At 42.6% G+C, this 21,648-nt stretch overlaps 1 protein-coding gene across 3 annotated transcripts in view; it reads left to right on the top strand.

Annotated features, from left to right (window-relative positions):
- Positions 1-21,648, top strand: part of NOTCH2 (notch receptor 2) — an 86,241-nt gene that overhangs the window by 10,793 nt on the left and 53,800 nt on the right. For all 3 annotated transcript variants that reach the window (XR_011739737.1, XM_065842487.2, XM_071810266.1), the window contains exons 3-5: positions 8,651-8,910; positions 9,560-9,895; positions 16,615-16,737. Coding sequence is in view for 2 of the 3 variants with exons in the window: in XM_065842487.2 (XP_065698559.2) it covers positions 8,651-8,910; positions 9,560-9,895; positions 16,615-16,737 (719 nt within the window). In the remaining variant the exon portion in view is untranslated. The remainder of the gene's footprint in view (positions 1-8,650; positions 8,911-9,559; positions 9,896-16,614; positions 16,738-21,648) is intronic.

The following is a 21,648-nucleotide window of genomic DNA, read 5'->3' as shown; positions in this document are numbered from 1 at the left end:
TCACAGTGGCAGCTTTGACCACTGTTATATTTTTTTTTTTTTTTTTTTAGTGCACAGAGTTATTTATAATTCTAATGCTGCTGCCTGCCTTTTTGTGCAAATTCTTCTTGCAGGTTTTAAGCCAGCCCATCCTTCAAGCAACAGCTCAGTCTCTTTGCAGGTGCCAGAGTAACTGGAAAAGCTACTAGAGGCCTGTAAACAGTTATTAGTATGTGTCTGTTTTCTAGTTCTGGCTCAAGAACTCTTTATTTCAGAAAGGAAGGAAGAAATAGCAGAAACCCCCAAACTCAGTTGTGGAGACTTTACCTTTAGCAGGCTGATTCTTAGCATCCTGTTTTGGTGTTAACTCTTTTTTTTCTTTCCTGAACTATGAGGAACTCTCAATAGGGGAACTTTCTGTCTGGTGTAGTAACCTAAATGACTTTCTGAATTTTTGATGGCTTTAAGAGTAGAAATGTTTTGTTCAGAAAACAGAACTTTTTCCTGAAATAAGTGGCTTGACATCTGGCTCTGCAGGATCACTCACTGATTAGCTTAATCTCCACCCCTTCCACTTTTTTCAAGTTTTCTGCAGTACTTCCTCTGCTGAGCAATAAGCTTTTATAACAGGCTCTCTTCCTCTTTCTGTACCTCTTCTTGGCCAAGCTGTGTGTTCTAGTGTGTGGTCAGTCCATCTAGTTAATCTTCTTGTTTGTAAGAAACAAGCAAACAGCTGAGGGAGAACCTGCATCAGAGATAACTCATGTCTGATTCATCACATATGATTATGTGAGCACCGATAAGCAAAACATCTAGTTTAGTTATTTGGCAAAGCAACAAGTGACAACTTAGTGCTGAAACAGCTTTCTTTGTCAGAAAATCTTGTAGTGTCTACTCTATTAAAACAGAAAGCTAGTTTTCTGCTAAGAAGCCTTTATTCTGGTGCATCTGGCTTCTGTTATGGGAACAGCCATTGTGACCCTTGTAAGGAAATGGGAGTTGGATCTTTATCAGACTGGTCTTGCGAGTACCCTCTGAGTAGCTCCCTTCCCCTGGTGATGCTGCTGGCCCATGGCTGTAATTCTGTGGCACTGTTTGACAGAATTACTGGCGCCCTTTGACCTTGATTTTATATTTAGAAAATTACACATTCCAGTGTTTGCATCTTCTAAGCTCAGAATTTTTGTTTGGAACATCTTTCTACACCCTTTCAGTGACAGGCACGGTGAGGATGCAGACCTTGGTGCAAGGAATATGGGCATATCTGCAGTACCAATATGAAAGGAACTATCATTCCAAGCTTGCTGGGTCCCACTTTAACAAAAGGCACTTTCAGTTTGGCATTGGCTTTGTGTTGCACTACGGTGGGATGGTTTTTTGTTATTGTGGGTTTCCCCTGGCTTCCCCCCAAAGCATAGAATCATAGAATAGTTTGAGTTAGAAGGACCTTTTAAAGGTATCTAGTCCAGTCTCCTGCAATGAGCAGGGTCATGGTCAACTAGGTCAGGTTGCTCATTGAAGGCTGGGCTGGACAGGGCTCTATTCCCAGGGGTGGGGTATCTGCCACCTCTCTGGGCAACCTGTGCCAGTGTTTCACCACCCTCATTGTAAAAAAATAAAATCAAGAAACAACCAACCAACCAAAAACACACCCCCAAAAATACCTGAAACCACCACAACAAACCACAACCAAAACACTTTTTCCTAATTTCTAGCCTGATTCTCCCCTATCTAGGCAGTCTTTTGTACATTGAGGTGTTGAGCATGAAGGAGCCCTCTTGCATACCCTCATATCCAGCTGAGAAGCAGGATTACAGTTGCTTGTTGCTTAATGCTAATTGTGATCATCACAGGAAAACCCTTTCTCATGTCCCTGCTGCTAAATGACTGAGAAAGTAGTAGTAGGAAGAGTGTAAGGGGTATTACTGCCAACCAGCACTATTTCTGCAGCTGCAGGCAGGCTGGGAAGGTGTGCGTACAGGGAGTGGTTCCAAGGACAAGCAGAGCAGAGATTTTTTTGGCAGTGCTGCCCGGTGTTTTCTGAGCGTGAGAGCCTGCTCTGCTGCAGGTGGATGCAGGACTGGGCAGTCCTGCTGTGCTTGGAGTGGGGCAGCGCCCTGAAGCCGAGAGTGTCTTAACTGGGTTCCCCGTGTTTGGCAGCGTGGCCTCTCCCAGCTGCCCTCCCCTGTGCTCCAGTGATGGGGAGCAGGAGCAAGGCTGTGCCAGGGAGAGAAGCAGAAGGGAGTTTGGGGTAGAGATGCTCCAAGGTTTTGGGAAGAGAAAGGGCTTTGCTGCTTCTTGTGCTTTGTAGGTTTTGAGATTGGATTTTTTTGATCTTAGGGCTGTTGTACGTTGCATGCCTAGAAGGGAAATTGGTACTGCTGTATGAACCAAAGTACTGCTTTAACTCTAGTGTTTTTTGTCGGGTCCTGATGATAAAAAAAATGCAGTCACATCCATGGAGGCTGCTGAAGCTGGCCAATTCCTAAAGGAGTCTCCTTCAGCACATCCTCTCATGCCCACAGCTCTCAGGATCTGTGCAGCTTTGTGTGCTTCTGTGCCTCTTCAGTAAGTGGCATTATTCTCACTGTGTGCAGAAGTTTGTGCACACTTTTACATTGCATGATACAGTTTTTACTACTTATTTGTAGGGTGGCAATATGAGGACCTTAAAGCATGCTGAACTCAAAGTGCCAACAGCCAGGCAGTAAAGGGGTTCTACTCCAGTTCTAACCCTCAGCGACTCCAGCCCCCTTGCCAGGTTTTTGACCTACCTTTCTTTCCAGCTGGATCTTCATAAATGAATTTTAACTCTGACTTAAGAGGATTTCTGGGGTTGAAGGCAAGGTCTTAGACTGCAGAACTGCTCTCAAGACTGAAGCAGATATCTTCTCAGGATCTGTCTCGAGAGACTAATCACCCCTAGACCAGTGAATGGGGAATACCCATAGGAGACCTGGTAGCAGGATGAGGTCGGAGAGTTTTCCAGAAAAGGCTAAATGCAAAAGTTGAAAAGTTGTCCCTTTCTGAGAATGGGCTGCCCTTTCCCGTTTCCTTCTGTCTTCTTTCAGAAGTTGAAGAAGACCCTTGAGACCAGGGCAGAGGAAAAAGGGGACAGTACATGGACTTTTAGCCTCAGGCTGGGAACGAAGTAGTGATTTGAGTCACTCAAGCAGATTTTTCTGTTGTAGTTTACCTATGCAGACCAAAAGCTGTTCAGAGCTGCGATGGTCAGAAAATGCTGAACTAAACCTTGCCCATTCAGACTTTGGTTGCTGTTACTCCTTGGTGTAGAGCAGAGTAGTACTCTGTAGGCTAGAAGCAAGAGTTGTGTACTGCTTTAAATGCCGAGCAGAGAGGCTGTCCCATCCCATAGTTTGCATTCAAAGTATGACGCATAAATGGGAGCCTTGAGACATGGGAAGGGGCGTTTCTAAAGCTAACCAGAGAATCCTGTTCTCCCTCCTGAGAGGAGGTGTAGGTGTGGGAGTCAGAACTCGGGAGCCAGAGGCAAGTCTGGTTAAAATCTGTAGCAAAGTAGCCAAGACCCTTCTCACGTTAGTCATTGGACTGCGTGTTTTTTTTCCTTCACCCCCCACTCTGTGGAAGCATCTTCCAATGGAAGCAAAGGGAGTGTTGGGTTGAGAGGGGGAGAAGCGAGACTACGAGGAAATTCTTCCCTGTGTGCTTAAAATTAAAACCATCTGCTTCCTTCTGTGCATCTCCAGATGATATCACTGGGCCTGAATAGGAAACTCCCATGAAAATCAAACATCTGGAAGACTGGTTAAAACAGTCTATAAGGTGCATTTGAAGAGACTGACCTATGAATGTGCCTGAGCAAATATAGTATGGCAGATGAGGAGGTTTTTCCAATGTGCCAGACATATTTTCCGAAAGTCTTTTGAAAGCAAGAGTATTGGGAGGTAACTTCAATGTAGTGTTGTGGCAGAAGAGCCAAAAATGCAGCTTTTGTGAGTCTTCTGCTTTTCAGTTTGTAGCATTAGGTTGTTGGAGGAGTGCAGCTCTGTGGAGTTATGAATACTTCAGATTTGGATAAACACCTTCATTTTGTTTTTACGTCCCTTGTTTAGCTCCATGAGAGCCTGAGCTGAGGCAAATGCAGGCTGGAGCTGAAAAGCAGCAGAAAAAAAAAAATGGGCTGAGCTCTGACTAAAGTATTTGTGCTGGAAAGTAGCCCAGAGAGAGTAAAGGAGAAGCTTTAATTAGAAGCAGCTGCATAGCTGATGCAGCCCACAGGACATTTTCCCATTTCAAACCCTCTAGCTTTCAGAAATCATGATTTGAATTAAGTTGTATGTGAAATTTGTTCATAAAAGATTAAATTCCTGTTGAAGTACGTTAAGCGACCTCATGTGCTTCCAGAAAGTGCCAGAACAAACTTCATCTTTCTGTTGCTGAGAATTCGATGGAAAACTGAGGAGAAACAGTGGCTTTTATTTGGGAAAGATTTGGTTTCCTGTTCTGAGCATGTCATTTGGAGCTAACACAAGCTGCTACCATTTTAAGCTGCTCTGTAGAAAGTGGCTTTTTTTTGTTGTTCTTCCGAAGAGAACTTGAAAGACTAGGTTGGGATGAGAGCAGGGCAGGGGTGGTGGGAAGCTGGAGTTGCTGTTGAGGATAATCATATCCTTTAAAGAAGTCTGGACTCAGACCCTGCTTTTTCAGTGTTTGCCTCTATTTTTAGACGAATGATGTGGTGCCCAACGTGAATCAGGGGCAAATATTTGCTGTTTTGTCTACACCAATGCTTAGAACTAAATTATCAGTATTCGTGCCTAGAAATGTTGATGACAGGAGACTTGGCTGAAAATCTGGACTGTAGGTTTTTTGTTCTTTAACATGCAAAAAAACAGTTGCACTGAGTTGCTGGAGGGGAAACTTGCATAACTATGTGACCAAGCGCTTCTCCAGGAGGACAAAATGGTGGGTACAAGGGCCATGTATACCTGACCTACTGACTTTCCACAGGCAGGCACGTTCCCTCTGGCATGTTCTGTAAGGCTTTGTCCTTCCAAATATGAAGAGCTGAAGTTAAAAGAGCTTTTGCTGTTCCCTGCTGGAGTGTTCCCCCATGTTTTTCTGATTAGCCTCAGAAGATACTGGAACAAGCCTGGTCTTGGAGTGCTCTTCAACTTTGTACCAGAACATTTGTGTACAAAATGCTAGGCTGTTTGTGGGTGATGGTTGTGAGTGTCATCTTAGAGCACAGGTCTCAGCTTTCCTTTTAAATCATACCAGCAATATTCTTAATCAGTTCCCTGCTACCTGGGAACAACAGTGTTGGGGAGGTGGGAGAGAAGGTGTTATTTTGGTGTTTTATTTGCTTGTGGACAAAACATGAGGTGTTCCTTTGGGCTTTCTAGTTCGTTTTACAACCTTTCAATGAAAAAAAACACTTTAGGAATTATGTTTTAGTTTTGGTTTATTTTCTGTTTGTTGGACTGGTGGGTGGTGTTGGAGGGCCTCTTGTTTACATGATGAGATGCCTAGGTGGGGTTTTGTGAAGCTGTGGTTCGTTTTGTTGCTCTTTAATCATAAAGTGGACAACAAGTGCATGACCTGTGCCTGCTGCTGTTAGTCTGAGGAGCTTGGTGTCTGCTGATGCTGAAGATGGCTGAGCAGCCAAACCCCAAATTGCTGGCAGTGGTGAAACCAGAAGAAATCCCTATAACGAAATCTTGTAAGCCTTCTGGGACTGAAGTTCAATTTGACTTTACGCATTTATCAGCTGCACATAGGTGTCCAGAAACATGATTTAACTGTAGTTACCCAGATGGTCTCTGCTCAGAGCTCGCCAGGGCATCGTGTGCAGGCTTGAATGCCGTGGGAGTCGAGCCGTCCTCCAGCTGCTGGCACAATCAGCCTCGCTGGGTGCCAGATTTCTATGTGATCCAACTCCTACAAAGCCCTGCTGTAGCTCACTGGCGTTTGGACCGATTTCCAGCGTGTATCGAGGAAGGATTTGGGATATTAAAGGAAGCCCATAGAGCTACTGTGGTTCAGGCCCAGCAAACCTGAAGGTTGCCCCTTGTGTGATGTGGCAGCAGCTCATGCTGACCAGGAGCCTTCAGCTGTTGTCCTGAGGATGGTACAAGAAGCAGGGGATATTCTGCACATGCTATTGTCCCAGAGTTTGCTTTCTGCGACTTTATTAATCCTGCCTTGCCCTGCAAAAACTCTTCTTTCATGTCTGTTCTTGGGTATGAAGTTGAAAGTATTAAGGTATGGTGAAATGAGCCTAATTTGGGTGTGGGGAATGGTAAATTATGATTATGCGCATCTATTATGTGACTTCCCTGCTTTAGACATATGTCTAAAGCTAGTTAATAAATTTTAACATGAGAAAAAACAGTTGTGGTCATCTAGTAATGACCCCTTGCGTAACTTGCATAATAACCTCTCAGAATAGCTGTGTTTGAACTAGCGTGCGTACTCTTTCTGAAACAGCCAGTTCTGGTGTTCTTTTAAACAAGCATGAATGATGGAGAAATTCCACTGCAACCTTAAATGCGTTGTTCCAGTTGTTTCTTTCTGCTGCTGAGAGACTGTGTGTCAGTCTGTGTTTGAAGATAAAGATACTGCCCTTTTCCTAATTTGAATTTATCTAGCTTGAACTTTCAACTACTCAGTTCTGTTATCCCTGTACCTTCTGGATAGGGAATTATTGTTAAATCTGAGTTTCTTTGTGGGTACTTGGAGATTTCATCTCCTTCCCTTTTCCCTTTGATAAACAGACTGAGCCCCCTGAGCTTTTCATTGTGTCAAGAATTTTTGATCAGTCATTACCACTGGCTTCTTTTAATTAATCCCAGCTCTTCCTTCTAAAAGAGCAGACACCAGAGCCGATGTAAGCATTGTGCCATGCAAGTATCACACGTGGCATAATCACATTTGCTATTACTTGATATTTTCTGTTTGTACATCTGAAGTATTCCTGGCCAAACTGTCAGGCTGGGAATTCACGTTCATCTGACTGTTGGGAACCCCCAGAGCAAGTTTGTCTTTCCCAGATCAGTCTTCTGGCTTGGGAAAGATGCTGGATGACTTTGCAGTACTGAACTGCACTTTGTGTGCTGACTGCCTTGTTAAGGAGCTCGTGTTACTGCTCTGTATAGAGAACTTTTCTTCTCTTATCTACATGTTGGACCAGCATTAATGTTTTCCCATTGATACAAGTGTTGAATAACATAGGAACAAAGGCAGATCCCTTTTGTATTCTGTTGAAAACAGAACTTCATGACTTGGATTTTGAACTGAATTTTGAGGTCTGTCCGCTAGGGGTGGTCTGTGTGTGGCTGGGGGTTTTGTTGGTTTTTTGGTTTACATTTTTTTTTAATTCTCTTCAATCCACCATACACTTTTAAGTGCATAAGGAAAAGGCAGTTTCTTTACTGTTACACAAAGTCTCTAGTTATCCCTCAGACAAAAATATATTTCTTGCAGCTGAAATCTCTTCCCTTTGGCTGTAACTCATGGATTGAATAATTGCACTTACCCTACTCTGGAACAAACTGTATCTAATATTCACTTCTGAATTTTCTGCAGTGAAATACGTGTGTTCTCAGGCTGTGTGTGTCTTGGGCTGTTTACCAGTTAAAGCATGCAGCTGTGCATTGTAGGAAAAAAGCTGCAAGTGGACAGCCCTGTTCTGTATGTTAGGTGTTACAAGGGTATATGGCTGGATAAAAGTAGCTTTCTGTTACCCAAAAGAAGCAAATGGAGCTGTGCGTGACAAAAAGGTGGGGTTTGCAAGCTTGCTTGCCTTGTATCACTGGAAGTTAAATAGAAAATTTGTAGTACAAAGGCCAGCTAAAAGATGGATTACAGCTGACAAGTTTAGTCGGACTATATTGACATAAGTTTGGGTTAGAGAGAAATAACTGCAATTATTCTGTGATCACAGACCTTTGTATAAAATATTACCCTAGCTGTAGATAGTGTGTGTGTACTCGCTTTTCTGTGGGAGACAGAGGCACTGTGACCTTGTCGTTAGCGCACTAGCCAGGGCGTGGGAGACCCGGCTCCAGCGCTTGCCTTGCCAGCTGAGTGCAGACTTCAGCCGGTCGCGGTCCCAGAGGCACTTATCGACATGAGGATAACAGTATATTCCTGTCTCACGGGAGCGGTGTGGAGAAAGATCTGCTACAGATCTTCAGGGCATCGAACGCAGCGTTTGTACGAGGTTTATAAATATTTTGGAAGATGGGTGATACCCAGTGTTAATGCCTATTACTGCAACTACTTGATTTTCTTCTGAAATACTGTGCTTATTAGGATAGGATTTGGTGCAAGGAATCAATTTTTACTCTGAAGTTCTTTTACATTCAGACTTTACTGAAGTTTTGAAGTGAAGTGCAGGAATAAGTGCCTGCATTTGCTGTAACTCTGATTGTATGCACTATTTATTTATTTATTTAGTAATGAGAAATGTCACAATTTGAACTGAACTTTCCCGTGGTCTCATTTGGGACAGTCCCAGAAGAAGCCCTTTTACATCTATGACGTTAGCGTTGCGGTCTGTTAGTGTTACCATTAATCCTGGCAATTTCCGAGACTTTTGGTGGTCATGGGACTTAATTCCTGGCGTCTTCCCAGGGCAGCAAGGCTTCAGGTGAATGTGCCGCAAGTAATTTCTTCTCTGTTGCAGGTGTCGAGAAGGCTTTCTCGGAGACTACTGTCAGTACAGAAACCCCTGCGAGAGCAATACCTGTAAGAACGGGGGAACTTGTGAAACTACGTCTCTGATAGGAAAGGCCACCTGCAAATGTGCCCCGGGGTTCACGGGAGAGGATTGTCAATACTCGGAGTCGCACCGCTGCTACGTGTCCCAGCCCTGCCTGAACGGAGGAACTTGTCATCCCCACAGCCAGGAGACGTATGAGTGTGTCTGTCCTCCGGGTTACACAGGTGGGGTTCTACTTTGGTACCTCCAGACTGTATCCTTTGTGAATTACTTCATCCTGGAATGTTTTGGGGCAGCTGTAATGCGCTTTCAAATTTACTAGCTCCGGCACAGGAAGTGAGAAGAAGTCTAAGTGACTTCATGACCAAAAAAAGCAAAGGAGGGTAGGGAATCGGACTCCCTACCCTTTACACGTAAGCAGAAAGACATTTGGATCTTGTGGGGTTGTCCACATGGGAAAACCAAGTAGAGAAGCTGCTCTGGAATGGCTGTTACGCTTCGAATTCAGAGTCTTACCTTCTAGAAATTTGAAGTAAATTTGGCCAGCACAATCTTTCTATGGGAAAACTATAACTGAGTGCCTGAGGGGAAGCATGGAAAATCACTCCTTTCATTCTTGGAGGGGATGTAGAAGAAGAGTGACTGTCAGTGTGTAGTATGGTTTCAAGTCAAGGGTTATTTTTATAAGTAACAACATTCTATATCTTGTTGCTACTCTGTAAATAAAATTACTTCACACTGTAACCACAAATTGATTTTTGTTTAAAATATAATACTGTAAAATGCACCTCCTTTTAAAGTGACATGGAGGAAGTACTCTTTTCCATAGAAATGACTTTTTATTAACAGAGTGCTCTGTCTTAAATCCTACAGGAAAGGAGTGCCAGTGGATTGATGCCTGTACATCTCAACCTTGTGCCAATGGAAGCACATGCACTGTATCTGGAAACAAGTTCTCCTGCATCTGTCTGTCTGGCTACACTGGCCAGAAGTGTGAGATAGACGTGAATGAATGTGCCACACCAGGCCTTTGCCAACATGGTGGAACCTGTGTCAATTTGCCCGGCTCGTACCGATGCCAGTGCAAGCCAGACTATACGGGGCATCGCTGTGAGAGCGTGTATGTACCGTGCTCCCCATCGCCCTGTATGAACGGAGGAACTTGTCATCAAACAAGTGACTTCACCTTTGAGTGCAACTGTCTGCCAGGTAAATGGCGCTTCTTCTAATTGCTTGGTTTTGTAGCCTTGTCACTGCATTTCTGTCTGTGTGCTTCTGAAAGCTGCTCTTGGAGTTTGTGTGATAGTAATGTAATCTAAAGTTGAAGGGAGAAATCTCAGCAAGGCAGAAAGCTCTGCTAGAATGTTAATTTCCAAGTGTCAGGATTTTGTAATACAGAAGGGGAGAAAGAGGAAGGCTAGAAATGGCAGATTTCTTTGGAAGAAAGAAGTCAGAAGCAGAGAATCAAACAGGTAAGAATTATGAGGCAGATTCAAGGAGATTAGTGTGGTATCTCCTAATGCCCATTTGAAATGTGAAATTCCAATAATAGAAACCTCTACAAATACATAGTTTTGAGTCAGTAAAGGCCACAGTTAACTTCAGTGCGTGAATAAAGATGAACATGTGTCTTTCTCCTTCTCAGTCTTTACTCCTAAAGCATCTTAGGTTCTGCTCCCTTCCTTTTTTTCATCCAGTTCTTCCAAATCTTACAAGATACCATTTCCAACTCACCACACCCTTTTTGTCCTGTAATACCTCCAGATAAATAATGCGTGCTTGTTTTCTGATGCTGTTGGCTGCCCTGAGTTTGTCCACAGCAGGGCAATGTGCTTACTCAGGACCATGAGCTGTATTGGCTTTGTGTTTCAAGCAGGGCTTCAATCACCAAGGCATCTGTCTCTACCGAATGATCATGTGGCACCTGGTTGGGGCCCTGGTGGTCTCATCCTGCCCTCTCTTCCCCATCCAGTTGTCAGAGTGACCACAGGGTAATACTAGTTGTCTTTGCATATTGGATGGGTTTTTTTTGTTTTAGGCTGATATTTTTTTACTGAGTAATTCAATCCATGGGAAAGCAATTGTTTGGAAATGCTTTTGACTAGACTTCCTACTTCAGTGTATTGCAGTTTGGCACATGAACACTTGGTGTGTGGTAATCTAGAAAATTAAACTCTCTTCCCTTAAGCATTTCTCTGTTATTTACGTGAAAGATGTAGCTGCCATATACTGTTTAGGATTAATGTACAGTGACTGCATTCTCATGAGGATCATCTGGAGTTACAGGTACGTGCAGAAAGAGCATTTAGAACTTCTGAAAAATACTCTTTTTGGAGACCTTTGTCTTGCACTGTTGGCTCAAATGATCTTAAATGTACGTTGCCAACCTTAGCTAGTGCCTGCACCATAACTTTCTGGGCTGTCTGAGCAAGCATGTGACTTTGAGGAATTTAGGAAAGTTGATCTTAAAATAGAAGGATGTATCATCTTTATTTTTGTGTGAAAGCAACCATTTCTAACTATGCCTGAAGAAACAGTGCCTGAACATACAGGGTCTTTGAAAATACTGTAACTTGACTAACAGTTGCTCTGAGGGAATTTATTGCTTCTCTGCTTTGCATGTTTTTTAAGTTAAATTGTAAACTAAGTGTCTCGATTAACAGGCTTGATCAGAAATTCGGAATTTTCCTGATGTCAGATCTGTTTAGCCAGTTCGGGGAGCTTAACATCTCGTGCAGACGCAATGTGGTGGGGGGAAGAGGAGAGGAAGTTTGAAGGACTTGATTCTATAAAGCTGATAAGACAGTTTGCTTTCGTGATTCTCTTACAGCGGCACGAGACTGGGTAGGAGTATGTTTTCCCTTAGACGAGCATGTGGGCTGGCTAAACTACGGTCAGGAAATGAAAATGAGATTACTATAGTGACAGTTACACACCCACAGTACTCACACACGTTTTGGATTATTAGCTGCTTTTTTGGACTTGTTACACAATGTGTATAGTGGGAGTGAGTTAATGCAGCTTTGAGAACCTTAACTTCTGTATTTCCTGTATTTATTTAAGTTGGCCATGTTGTTTTGGTAGCTTCATTTTTAAAACTAGTCATTTGAAAAGCAGAAAAAAAGGTTGGAGACCAAAATGCTTACATTCAGCTCTTTGCTAAAGGCAAGGCACCCAGCCGTTTCTTCTTCTTTACAGTCAAGCATGTAGCTTGAAATTTCTTAAGTGTTAGAACAGGTTCTGTCTGGAAAGGTCAGAGAGGAATGGTCTGATACGTCCAGGGAAGATGTGAACAAGACCAACTCGTCTGGAAGAGAGAGCCAAGGGTATGGGCTAGAAATTCCTCTTTAGACTCTTGCTCTGAACTGGAGCAATGCTGCTGATATGTGACTATAAATGGAATTACTCTGGCCCTTTTGGATGGCCTTAAGATGTTACTAGAGCTCCGTGTTAGGTTCATAGAGGCAGGAGGCAGTTACATCTTGAATGGCTGCAATGGGTTTTGGTGTGATTTTGCATCTTGTGACCTGAGAAACTGCTTTGAAGAAACTGATTATGCCCAAGCAGCAATTTAAACATAATTAGGTTACTCCTGGACTGGCCCCAAAATAAGTTCTTGTTTCCTGTAGATGTTTTTTGCTTTGCTTTTGAGTGAAATTCATTTTGTGTAAATATAGATACATGAGAATGAGAGCTTGAAAACATGGAAAAAGTCTTGCAGCCTGGGAGTTAAACGTCACAGCAGCTTTTTCTCCAGCAGTGTGAGTACTGTTTATCCACAGTGTAGTCAAGCTGCTATTTTAAATTCCCAAGTTCCCATTTCACTTGTGGCTTTACACAAACAAATCTTGCATTAGGTAGTTCATGAAGTCGTCTGTTAGAAGAGATCAGCATTTGATGGCACATGTCATACTGACAGTATATATAACTCTTCACTTACATCTGTATAAAAGGTAACTTATTTTCTGTCCATCTAGCATAATCATTTTTCCTCTAGGCTTTGATTTAGATAAAAAGATTGTAGACAAGTGAACATGTTAGGTCAATCATAACAGGTAGTTGTAGTATAAAGGAAATACCTCTGTGCAAGAGACTTAACCTGAAGCATTAGGAACTCCTTTAAATATAAGAATGAGCTCGTAGTTATAAATATTTGACAAAAGAGGAGTTCATTTGGCAACTAGCCTTTAATGGAATGTTAAACAAGTCAATAGAGGAAGTTCTTAGCTGGGAAAGTGATTATTCATTGTTATCCATCAAAATAATTACCCATTAACTAAGATAAGGACCCCAGGGAATTCTGAGGGCTTGTTCAGGAAGCGATCTGTCAGGCTGGAGCTGGAACACTTCCTGGGAAGGGGAAGTCACCTCGCGTCAGTTCGGACGTCGCGTTGCACTGCCCTGCACCGTAAGCATCCCCAATGGGGTCCAGGGGACATCCTGAGCTTCCTGTGGTGGGCAGACCCCGCTCACTGGGGTGCAGAGATGAACTGGTTCATGTGGGGCGGGAGGTTCTGCCCAGCAGTGGTCTTGCGTTACCGTACGGCGTGTGTGCCTCTGCTCCGACCGAGCTGTCTGCCTTACAGGGAGTAGCCCACCTCACGTGTATCTGCGTCTGTCTCAAGAAGCTGAATTGCTGGGGTTGCATGCAGGAACTGCTGTTGGGCACCTGGTATGCAGAAACTTCTGTGTTAAAATGATGCAGGTCAGTTTTAGCACTCTGTTTCAGGATCTGTCATTTCTTGTCATTAGGCTCTGAATCTGGCAACAGCTTGCCATTTTCATGTGTAATTTCCTGCCTCCTTAAATAATTGGTCCTCCAGAAAATCTGAGGTGTTGTTTATAGGTTGAGCTAAGGGTAGGAAGGGGAGGTTTAGGTCGGACATTCGTAAAAGGTTCTTCACCCAGAGGGTGCTGGAGCACTGGAACAGGCTCCCCAGGGAGGTGTCACAGCCCTAAGCCTGACACTGTTCAAGAAGAGACCAGACAACATCCTGAGACACATGGTGTGAACTGTGGGGCTGTCATATGCAGGGACAGGAACTGGACTCGATGGTCCGTGTGGGTCCCTTCCAACTCATGGTATTCTATGATTCTAAGAGTTAAGATTTGGAGAGAATTGGATATAGCACTCAGGAAGAGGCTGGAGATTTCAGATGACATAAGCGTAAAGTTATCTATTAATACTTGTATCCCTCTGTGTACTGGAGGAGGAACAACATGCTGTTAGCAATGGGAACACTTTTCCCCTTGAGGTTCTCATTCCGTAGTTTGCTGTGCTTGGAGATAACGGAGCAAAAGTCAGGATATGTATTGCAAACTGTTCTCTTGGAGGGAAGAAAGCAAAGGACAACATGTGAGTCCTAGAACAGGGGGGAACAGGAAGCAGTGTCAGGTGTCCAAATACATCAAAACAGTGAACTGTTTGGCTTTTGGGAAAATATTTGTGTTATGTAACTGCAAAATCAGATCCTGGGACCCAGTTTAAGATAGACTAGTGTTGTGGAGCAACTTCATGCTTGTTATGTTCAAATATAGTTGTATTGGCCCAAACAACCATGATTCTAAAGGACTGGTTTTACAAACGAAAGCTAAACTTTACTAGAGCAGTTTTACTTACAAATTAAGCAGATCACTATATTGTGCTGTGAGTTTGACTTGAAGAGGACACAAAAATCATGCCTTTACAGCTTTTAGATGTTCTGAAACTATGCCAGAGTTGTTCTTCAGAGTAAGACAAATTTAAATGGAATTTGGGAGTTGGGAAGTTACTGAAAAGGAAACTTGTGTTTTTATTTCAGCTGTTCCCTCAAAGTAGTGTCATCTTCACCATTTCAGCTCTTCCTGATTTTTCTTTCCCTTGGAGATGCCTTTAGACTGAGCACACTTGGCTGTGTTTCATTTCTCTTGAACCTTTTACTACTTCTTTTTGGAAGCTATTTTTTGTTTCTGTTCTACTGACACTAGTGATACCATTCAGCTTTTAGTGTGGGATTAATGGTTTTCTGCATTTGCATGAGATGCTTGAGGACCAGCTTGTAGATTGCAGTATAACTGATTAAAATGTGAAAATGTACAATGATTTGGTGACAATGGTTTGGTATTGGAGTGACTTCCATGCTTTATTGTTACTCAGAACCATTGAGCCACTTTAAATTTTTGTCCAGTACAGTGAGTTAATTTTAAACATGACTACCGTCAGGAATTTGTTTACTAGAAAGCAGGATAGGTCTTCACATTGTCCAAGCTGAAAGGACAGGAACATAAACCTTTTGCGTTTGTGTTTCTGGGTGCATTTCGATGCTGATCACGTTGCTGGCCTAAGGGCAATCTGTGGTCAGTGGGATGATTCTCCTCAAGCTGAAGAGCAAGCGGATAGGACAGCTCTGTGTTATACAGCTGAGCCTTTGATCATGCGTGGGAGCTTTATACAGATTTAATTATAGTGATCTGATACTAATTGTATTCCTTGGTAGCTCTTCCACAGCACCTTTTGCCAGGAAGGCATTACTATGATTATTAGGATTTAGACTCACCATGGTGTCTTTCCTCTTCTTTTTCACCTTCACTACTGCCACAAAATTTGAAAGGTCGTGGGTGAAGGTGGATGGGCTTTGAAGGGAAAGGGTAATAGTAGTACTGCAGGTAGGTGTGTTTTTTTTATGTTGAGTCTGTTCTTGATGTTGGATGCTAATGCACTTGATATAGAGCTTGGCAACAGCATTCCTCTTCACTTCTGACTCTAACCTGTAGTATTGGAGAAGTTCAAGAGGTGGGAATGCATATGAGTCATCTTGGGGCTCTTGAGAATGGTGGTAATCTGGAGAAGCTGCTTCAGAGCTTTACAGTCTCAGTCTCATCTGCCACACAGCATGATCTGCATTGGACCAGATGTTGCTTAGAGAGTCTGTGTGACTTGACACAGATGTTATGGCAGTGTCTGGAACAGGGCATCAAAAGTAGAGGGGTTAAAGCTTAATTTTGGATGAGAGGACTGTTAATATTGCATTCCAAAGCAGTGAAGAGGCAGAGCTGGTGTTTTAAATTAATGCGTGTGTTCTGGAATCATTTACTTTGTCCACATTAGCATGCATCCACTTGTGCTTTGATAAATAGCTCTCTCATCCAGCAGAAATGCCAGGTTTATTTAATGAAGCATGAAGTAAATCAGCAGGGGAAATCAAGGGGAAGATGGATTATTGATGGCTCCCTTCCCTAATGTCTTCACTTCTCCTTATTTGGAAGGAGAGGAAAATCTACCAAGGATATTTTGCCAGTGTGGCGATGTTCATTTGAGCCTTGATTTTCACCGAGGAAGGGTATCTGGTTTCTTCTGCTTTTCAACCGGGGCTTAGTGTATAAGCATCACTTGGGTGGTGGCTACTTTGTTGAATGACTTGTCTAACACTGAAGAGCGCCAAATCGAGAATTTGGAAGCTCATTTTTAAAGCACGGAGGATCTTTCTTTGACATGGCCAAGGCATATGAACTATGCTGAGGGATTCATGAAGGCACTTTTTTGCCATGGGAAAAGCTTGTCCTGGGTGGTGGTCTGACTGCTGCTTGATGGGCAGTGTGGAGTTTACCTCGTAGTAAACTGGATCTCTTGGTCTTCACTTTGTTTGCCTTCAATGGCAGTGTTCATTAGTCACTTAAAGAAGAAATACCCTTGTATTTTAGGTGGTGATGACGTATTTGACCATCAACCTGCAGTAGTAGTTTTCTAACTCTGTAATCTGACCTGCTTGCTATCAGCAGAGGCATTCAATGAAGTCTCTGGTTGGTGTGCTACATTGAGGTTCATCAGGATTATGTTGACAGGGCAATTCTTTGAGAAGCAAGGAAGCGGGGAAGCTGAATGAAGGTTGAATTATCTTGAAAAGAGGCTGGAAGCCCATTTGAGTCTCTTGTGTTTCTGCTTTGTGCAGGTTTTGAGGGAACAGTCTGTGGACACAACGTTGATGACTGCCCAAATCACAACTGCCAGAATGGCGGCATCTGCGTGGATGGTGTGAATACGTACAATTGCCGTTGCCCACCACAATGGACAGGTACGTACTATGCAAAACATTCTTGTGTGGGCTGCGCACACTTTATGGGAATGAAATGTAGGACTTCTGGCCTTCACCCAAAGTACAACTGGAGTTGCATACAACTGAATGCCACTCACATCTGTGACTTGTTCTGCAGTCTGGGGGGCAGATGTCAGTAGAGCCCTTGAAAGAAAACTGATTTAATCAAAGCCACCACAATGGAGGGTGATTTCCCATTGCACCAGGCAGTATTACAGACTTAGGTGCACACGGGTTTCGCAGATGGGTACCGAGATTCTTGAGCTGCAGTGCAGTGTGACTGACTGAGCTGTGCTTCTGTTTGCGTGGATTACTTTGTAAGAGGATACGTGTTTTTACAGAAGTACAAAGCGTGGCTTTGCTATTACAGGTGTGTGCATTAGCAGCGCTTTGCTGATACATCTTGGGAGTACTTTTAACCTGGAATAATGATCCCCGTGTAGATAACAGTAACACTACTGAAAAACAGGGCAAATCTGAAAGAAGACATAGGTGCAAGAAAGGGAGGGAAGAGAAAAGCAGTATAGGTATGGGAAGCTTATGTTTTGCTACTATTATTTTCCTGCTATGACTGATTTTTATCTTGAGTTCTCTGACTAGCAAAGCTACTTTTGCTTCATAAATGAGTCTGCTTTACTCAGAGTCTGTAGGGGGAAAAAAGTGTGAATTTCAAGAAAGTGTTACGCATGATGTAAGGAGGCAGCTTACAGGAAATTCAGTGTCATTTTTAGTCACAAAATATCTCCATATCTCAAAAATAAACAAATAACCTCTGGGTTTGGGGTTGTTTTTTTTGAGTCACACAAGTCATTCTTAGCTGGCACACTTTTTCATATGAATTTAGTTTTGCCCTTCTTTCAAAATCATAGGTGAGAAAATCAGCACTAAAGCAGGAAGACTCAGGTGTGGACTCAGTTTTGCATTTTTGCTTTCATAAAGTAAACTGGGGTACTTGTTTTGGAACTAGGCTTGAACTTGCTTCTCAGCTTCTGAAGAACCCTTAGCCCCTTTTTCTTCTGTATCTAGAAAATATTGTATTTGAAGCCAGAACATCTGTAGTGATTGGTAGTTCAGACAAATTTACTGTGAGGAATTTGACTACTAGAGACCAGAGGTTTCATGTTGTTCTAGCTTTTTTTTTCTTCGGAGAACATCATTCTCGTTATACACCCATTGTCATTAACTGCAAAGGAGGCTGCCAGTTAAGAACCGTCATTAACTTTAAAAAAATTATATATTCTTAAATAAGGTTAAAACCACATAAGAGTGAAATGCACCACTGCTTGCGTAGCTCTTTGAAACTTGGTGTAAATAGGAGAAAATGAGTTCCCCCCCTTAATAAGCAAGTGCACTTTCTTTTATACTCCTCTCTGTGTGTCTGTAAAGCCCACAGAAAGTGAAACCTGGAAAGGAAAACATTAAGACAGCTTGGGTGTGGAGCCAACAACCCTTCACTGACCCCTAAAATCTTGTTCCACACAACAGAAATTATAAACCTTTTTATGGCTTCTAGAATCTGTCAGTAGTAAATTAATCTCAGGCTTACTCCTGAAGGAAAATAAAGGATATGATGGATCACGAGTGTGTACAGTGTGAGTATATAAAATACAAGGGATTGTTTTGCTTTGTAGAGGCATGATAAATTTACCTTGGTTTACAGGATTTGGGTGGCTGGCTGCTGTCATTAGGGATGACTTCTGCAGCTCTCCTGGAAGAGACCTGAGTGGCAATAGGCTGTGATTCTCTTTTGGTTTTGTGGTAGATTGTCTCTGTGATTAACTGCTGAAGTTCTTTGCAATGTAGTGGTGCTGGTTCCCTCTCTGAACCTCTCATGGGTTCTGACTGGCATTAGGAAAAGTCATTAGACCCATGTTGTGGCCTAGTCTTGAGTCATCTTTCTTTGGTGAAACCCTGGAAAGAGAGAGAGGAACTCCCCAAACGTCATGTTCCCATGGCTTTCTAGAGCAATTTAATGGAGTGTGATTTCTGAGAATTTTCTTTGTTTATGGTGAAGTTAAGGTTATCAGTACAGCAGTGGGTTTAGATGGTGGATTCTCAAGGCCATTGACTTTCTAGACTTCAAGAATCAGGCCAGTTTGGAACTAAAACTGGTCTCACCATTTAGGAAACAGTAGCTTGGCTGCTCAAACAATGAACAATAGAGCCTTTGGGGAACTGAACTATCTTGTTTAAAATGAACCGGGGCAGTTTTGCGATTGAAACTAAAACACTAGTAACTTCAGAAGTATCTATGCACATTCATACTGCCAGATGTTTGACAAACTGTCTTGCAAGTCACCCAGATGCTTCTTGTTCTAATGTGGTCCTGCAGCTCAGCCCGGCAGTGACCCTGCACCCTCATGTCAGTTGTGTTTTCTGAAAAACTTGTTTCTCTGAAGGGACTTCAGTCCCTTTTCTGCATGTTCAGTTAGAGACCAGAAGGGTACAAGATACCAGTACATGTGCAGCTTGGAGATGTGAAGGGTAACACTGAAGCAGGGCACGAAATAGGGAAGATGGATGGATGACTGCTAGAATAGTTTGGAGATGCGACTTTTTTTTTTTTCCCCAAGATTAAACTGTAGCTGATGCTGACAGAAGTAAACTACAATAAAAAATGAGTTACTCAGCAATAAGGAAATGTTGTATAAGTACAGGTCCATCCTTTACATAAACAAGGTTTATAACATTGTAAATCATCTCTAAGGTAAGTGAAAAGGGGAGAGCTGAGCAAACAACTCTTGCAGAATCTGTCCTGATAAGTGCTTATAGCCAGCAGTGAGGAACTGTGAGAGTAAACACTTCAGGAAATCAAAAGCTTCCAGTGAGACCTTGAGGTTAGAGGACATTGTGTTCAAATTAAAAAAAAAAAAAGACCCAAACATGCACATTTGAGTAAACATTAGTTGAAAGTGAAGGAATGTTGAATTTTACAAAAGTACTTTAACAGTGTAGATGTGCTGTCTTCATAACTGTTCTTCTGCAGTCTCTTCTTGCTCATACTTATTTGTGAAGCGATCTTGGAGCAGTTAAAATTGGTCTATCTGCAGTTTTAGTCTCTGTCTAGCATGTTTGTTAATATGTTTGTGCTTCCTGGCATAGAGAAACCAGTCCCATTCCTTTCTAGAAAAATCAAGAAGCTATACTGCACCCAAGGAAGAATAGTTTTGTGTAAAGTAATATTGAAGCATTCTTTACTGAAAGACAATCTGTCCTAATTCCTTTTGGTAACCATCTGCCTCTTGTAATTCCCTAACAGGTGGTAGCCTGGACTACATAACTATGCATTTTTTTTTTTTTTCTGCTTGTTGCTGGAATCTGGCTTTTGAGAAACTGTTTGCTTTCAGTCTTCATTTCCTACTCCTCAAACAGAGCTCACTGCTCCTTTTCTGTTGAAGTATGTGCCTTCTCTTTCTCATTTTGGTGTGGTGTTTTTTTGTGTGTTGTTTTTTTTTTTTTTTCTGGAAAGATAAAATCTTGCCTTTCAGAGACAATGATGAGAAATTCCTGCTGTCACCAATGTTTTTGTCACCTTCAGAGTTCTCATATTTCATATGGTTATAGTGATTGTCAACCTCGTAAATTTGTAACTGGCAAGACACTCTTGGATGTGTGTTGGTGAAACTGCCCAAGATCTTTCCTGTTGCTGAATGTTAACTGGTTGGTTGTCTGTGTAAGGATGACTTTGTTGTCCCAGGCTAAATCCTTTGTCAGAACCAGTGTTTGTTTGAGTCCTTTCAAGGCACCCTGTTGCAGATATGTGATGAAGCTCACTTTTTTTCTTGGAAATAGATCAGCAAGCTTTTGTGAGAGACTGAATTCTAATCCTCTGTGCATGACAGCCCAGAGAATTTGGTGTGTTTCAAGTGTGTTTTCAGTCAAAATTAGCCAAAAATCCTGACTCTCTGTGCCATGTGAAGAATCTGCTTTATGCTACTGTTCTGCAGCAGTTAAACCAGCCTGATGGGCTCAGTGCAGTCAGAGGAGGAGGTGTCTTTGCCTTCTCTCCCAGACACCCTTCCCTGAGCTCGCTCTGGTGTTTGTTGGATTGTGCCACTTTAACTCACTAATCCAGGAAAAAATCTTGTCCAGCTGCTTGCTTTTTGTGTTTTTTTCCTTGTCTGGGATCAGGAATTAAAATTCCCAGGGCAGTCTCATGGGTAAGTGGATGCAGAGGCACTGATGGCATCCATGGCTGTAAACTGGTGTGAAAGGTTAGAGTGTCCTTCCACAGGACCTGGTGAAATGAGCTGAGAATGTAAAACCTTATCAGTCGTTCCAGACTACAATTTATATAAAGAACCAAGGCTTTGTTTAAAATGCACCCATTTACTTTGTTGATCTAACCTATGCAGTTTGTGTCAAAAAAGATGACTCGAGAATTTGGGTACTAAAGTGATTAACAGTATGAAATGCTGTAAATGCTTTTGTTTTTCTTGGCTGAGAAGGACTCCTACTCTGCTGTGGAAAGTTTGCAGTATTTCAGAGGATCATAATGAGTCTGTATTTGATCCAGATCACCTTTTGGGAATGGTGTGTGGCAGAGATTAAGATATGCATCCTAAGACCCTTGCATAGTTTGCTACTGAACTGCTGCATCAGGAGTTGGGGATGAGTTTCTGGGTCTTTTGCGGGGGACACTATGTCCATGCTGAAGTGGGTTTTGGAAGACCTATACTATAGTGTTTCAGTTGCAGGCTTGGCCTGCTTGCCTCCTTTCATTACGTCTACCCCTGTGGCTGGGAAGCTGAGACTCCCATGGCAGTTGTATTTATTTAGGCTTTGTTTCCCCCTGAAAAGGGGGCTCCAGTGAACTGTATATTTTAAAATCTAGGAGACTTTTGTCTCAAGGGAAGCACAGTGTCCTAACAGCTGACTCTACCAAATAAC

This window comes from Patagioenas fasciata, chromosome 6 (assembly GCF_037038585.1).
Source record: "Patagioenas fasciata isolate bPatFas1 chromosome 6, bPatFas1.hap1, whole genome shotgun sequence".
NCBI classification, from domain to species: domain Eukaryota; kingdom Metazoa; phylum Chordata; class Aves; order Columbiformes; family Columbidae; genus Patagioenas; species Patagioenas fasciata.
The sequence above is the reverse complement of the archived record's forward strand: the minus strand, read 5'-3'. Positions and strand labels throughout refer to the sequence as shown.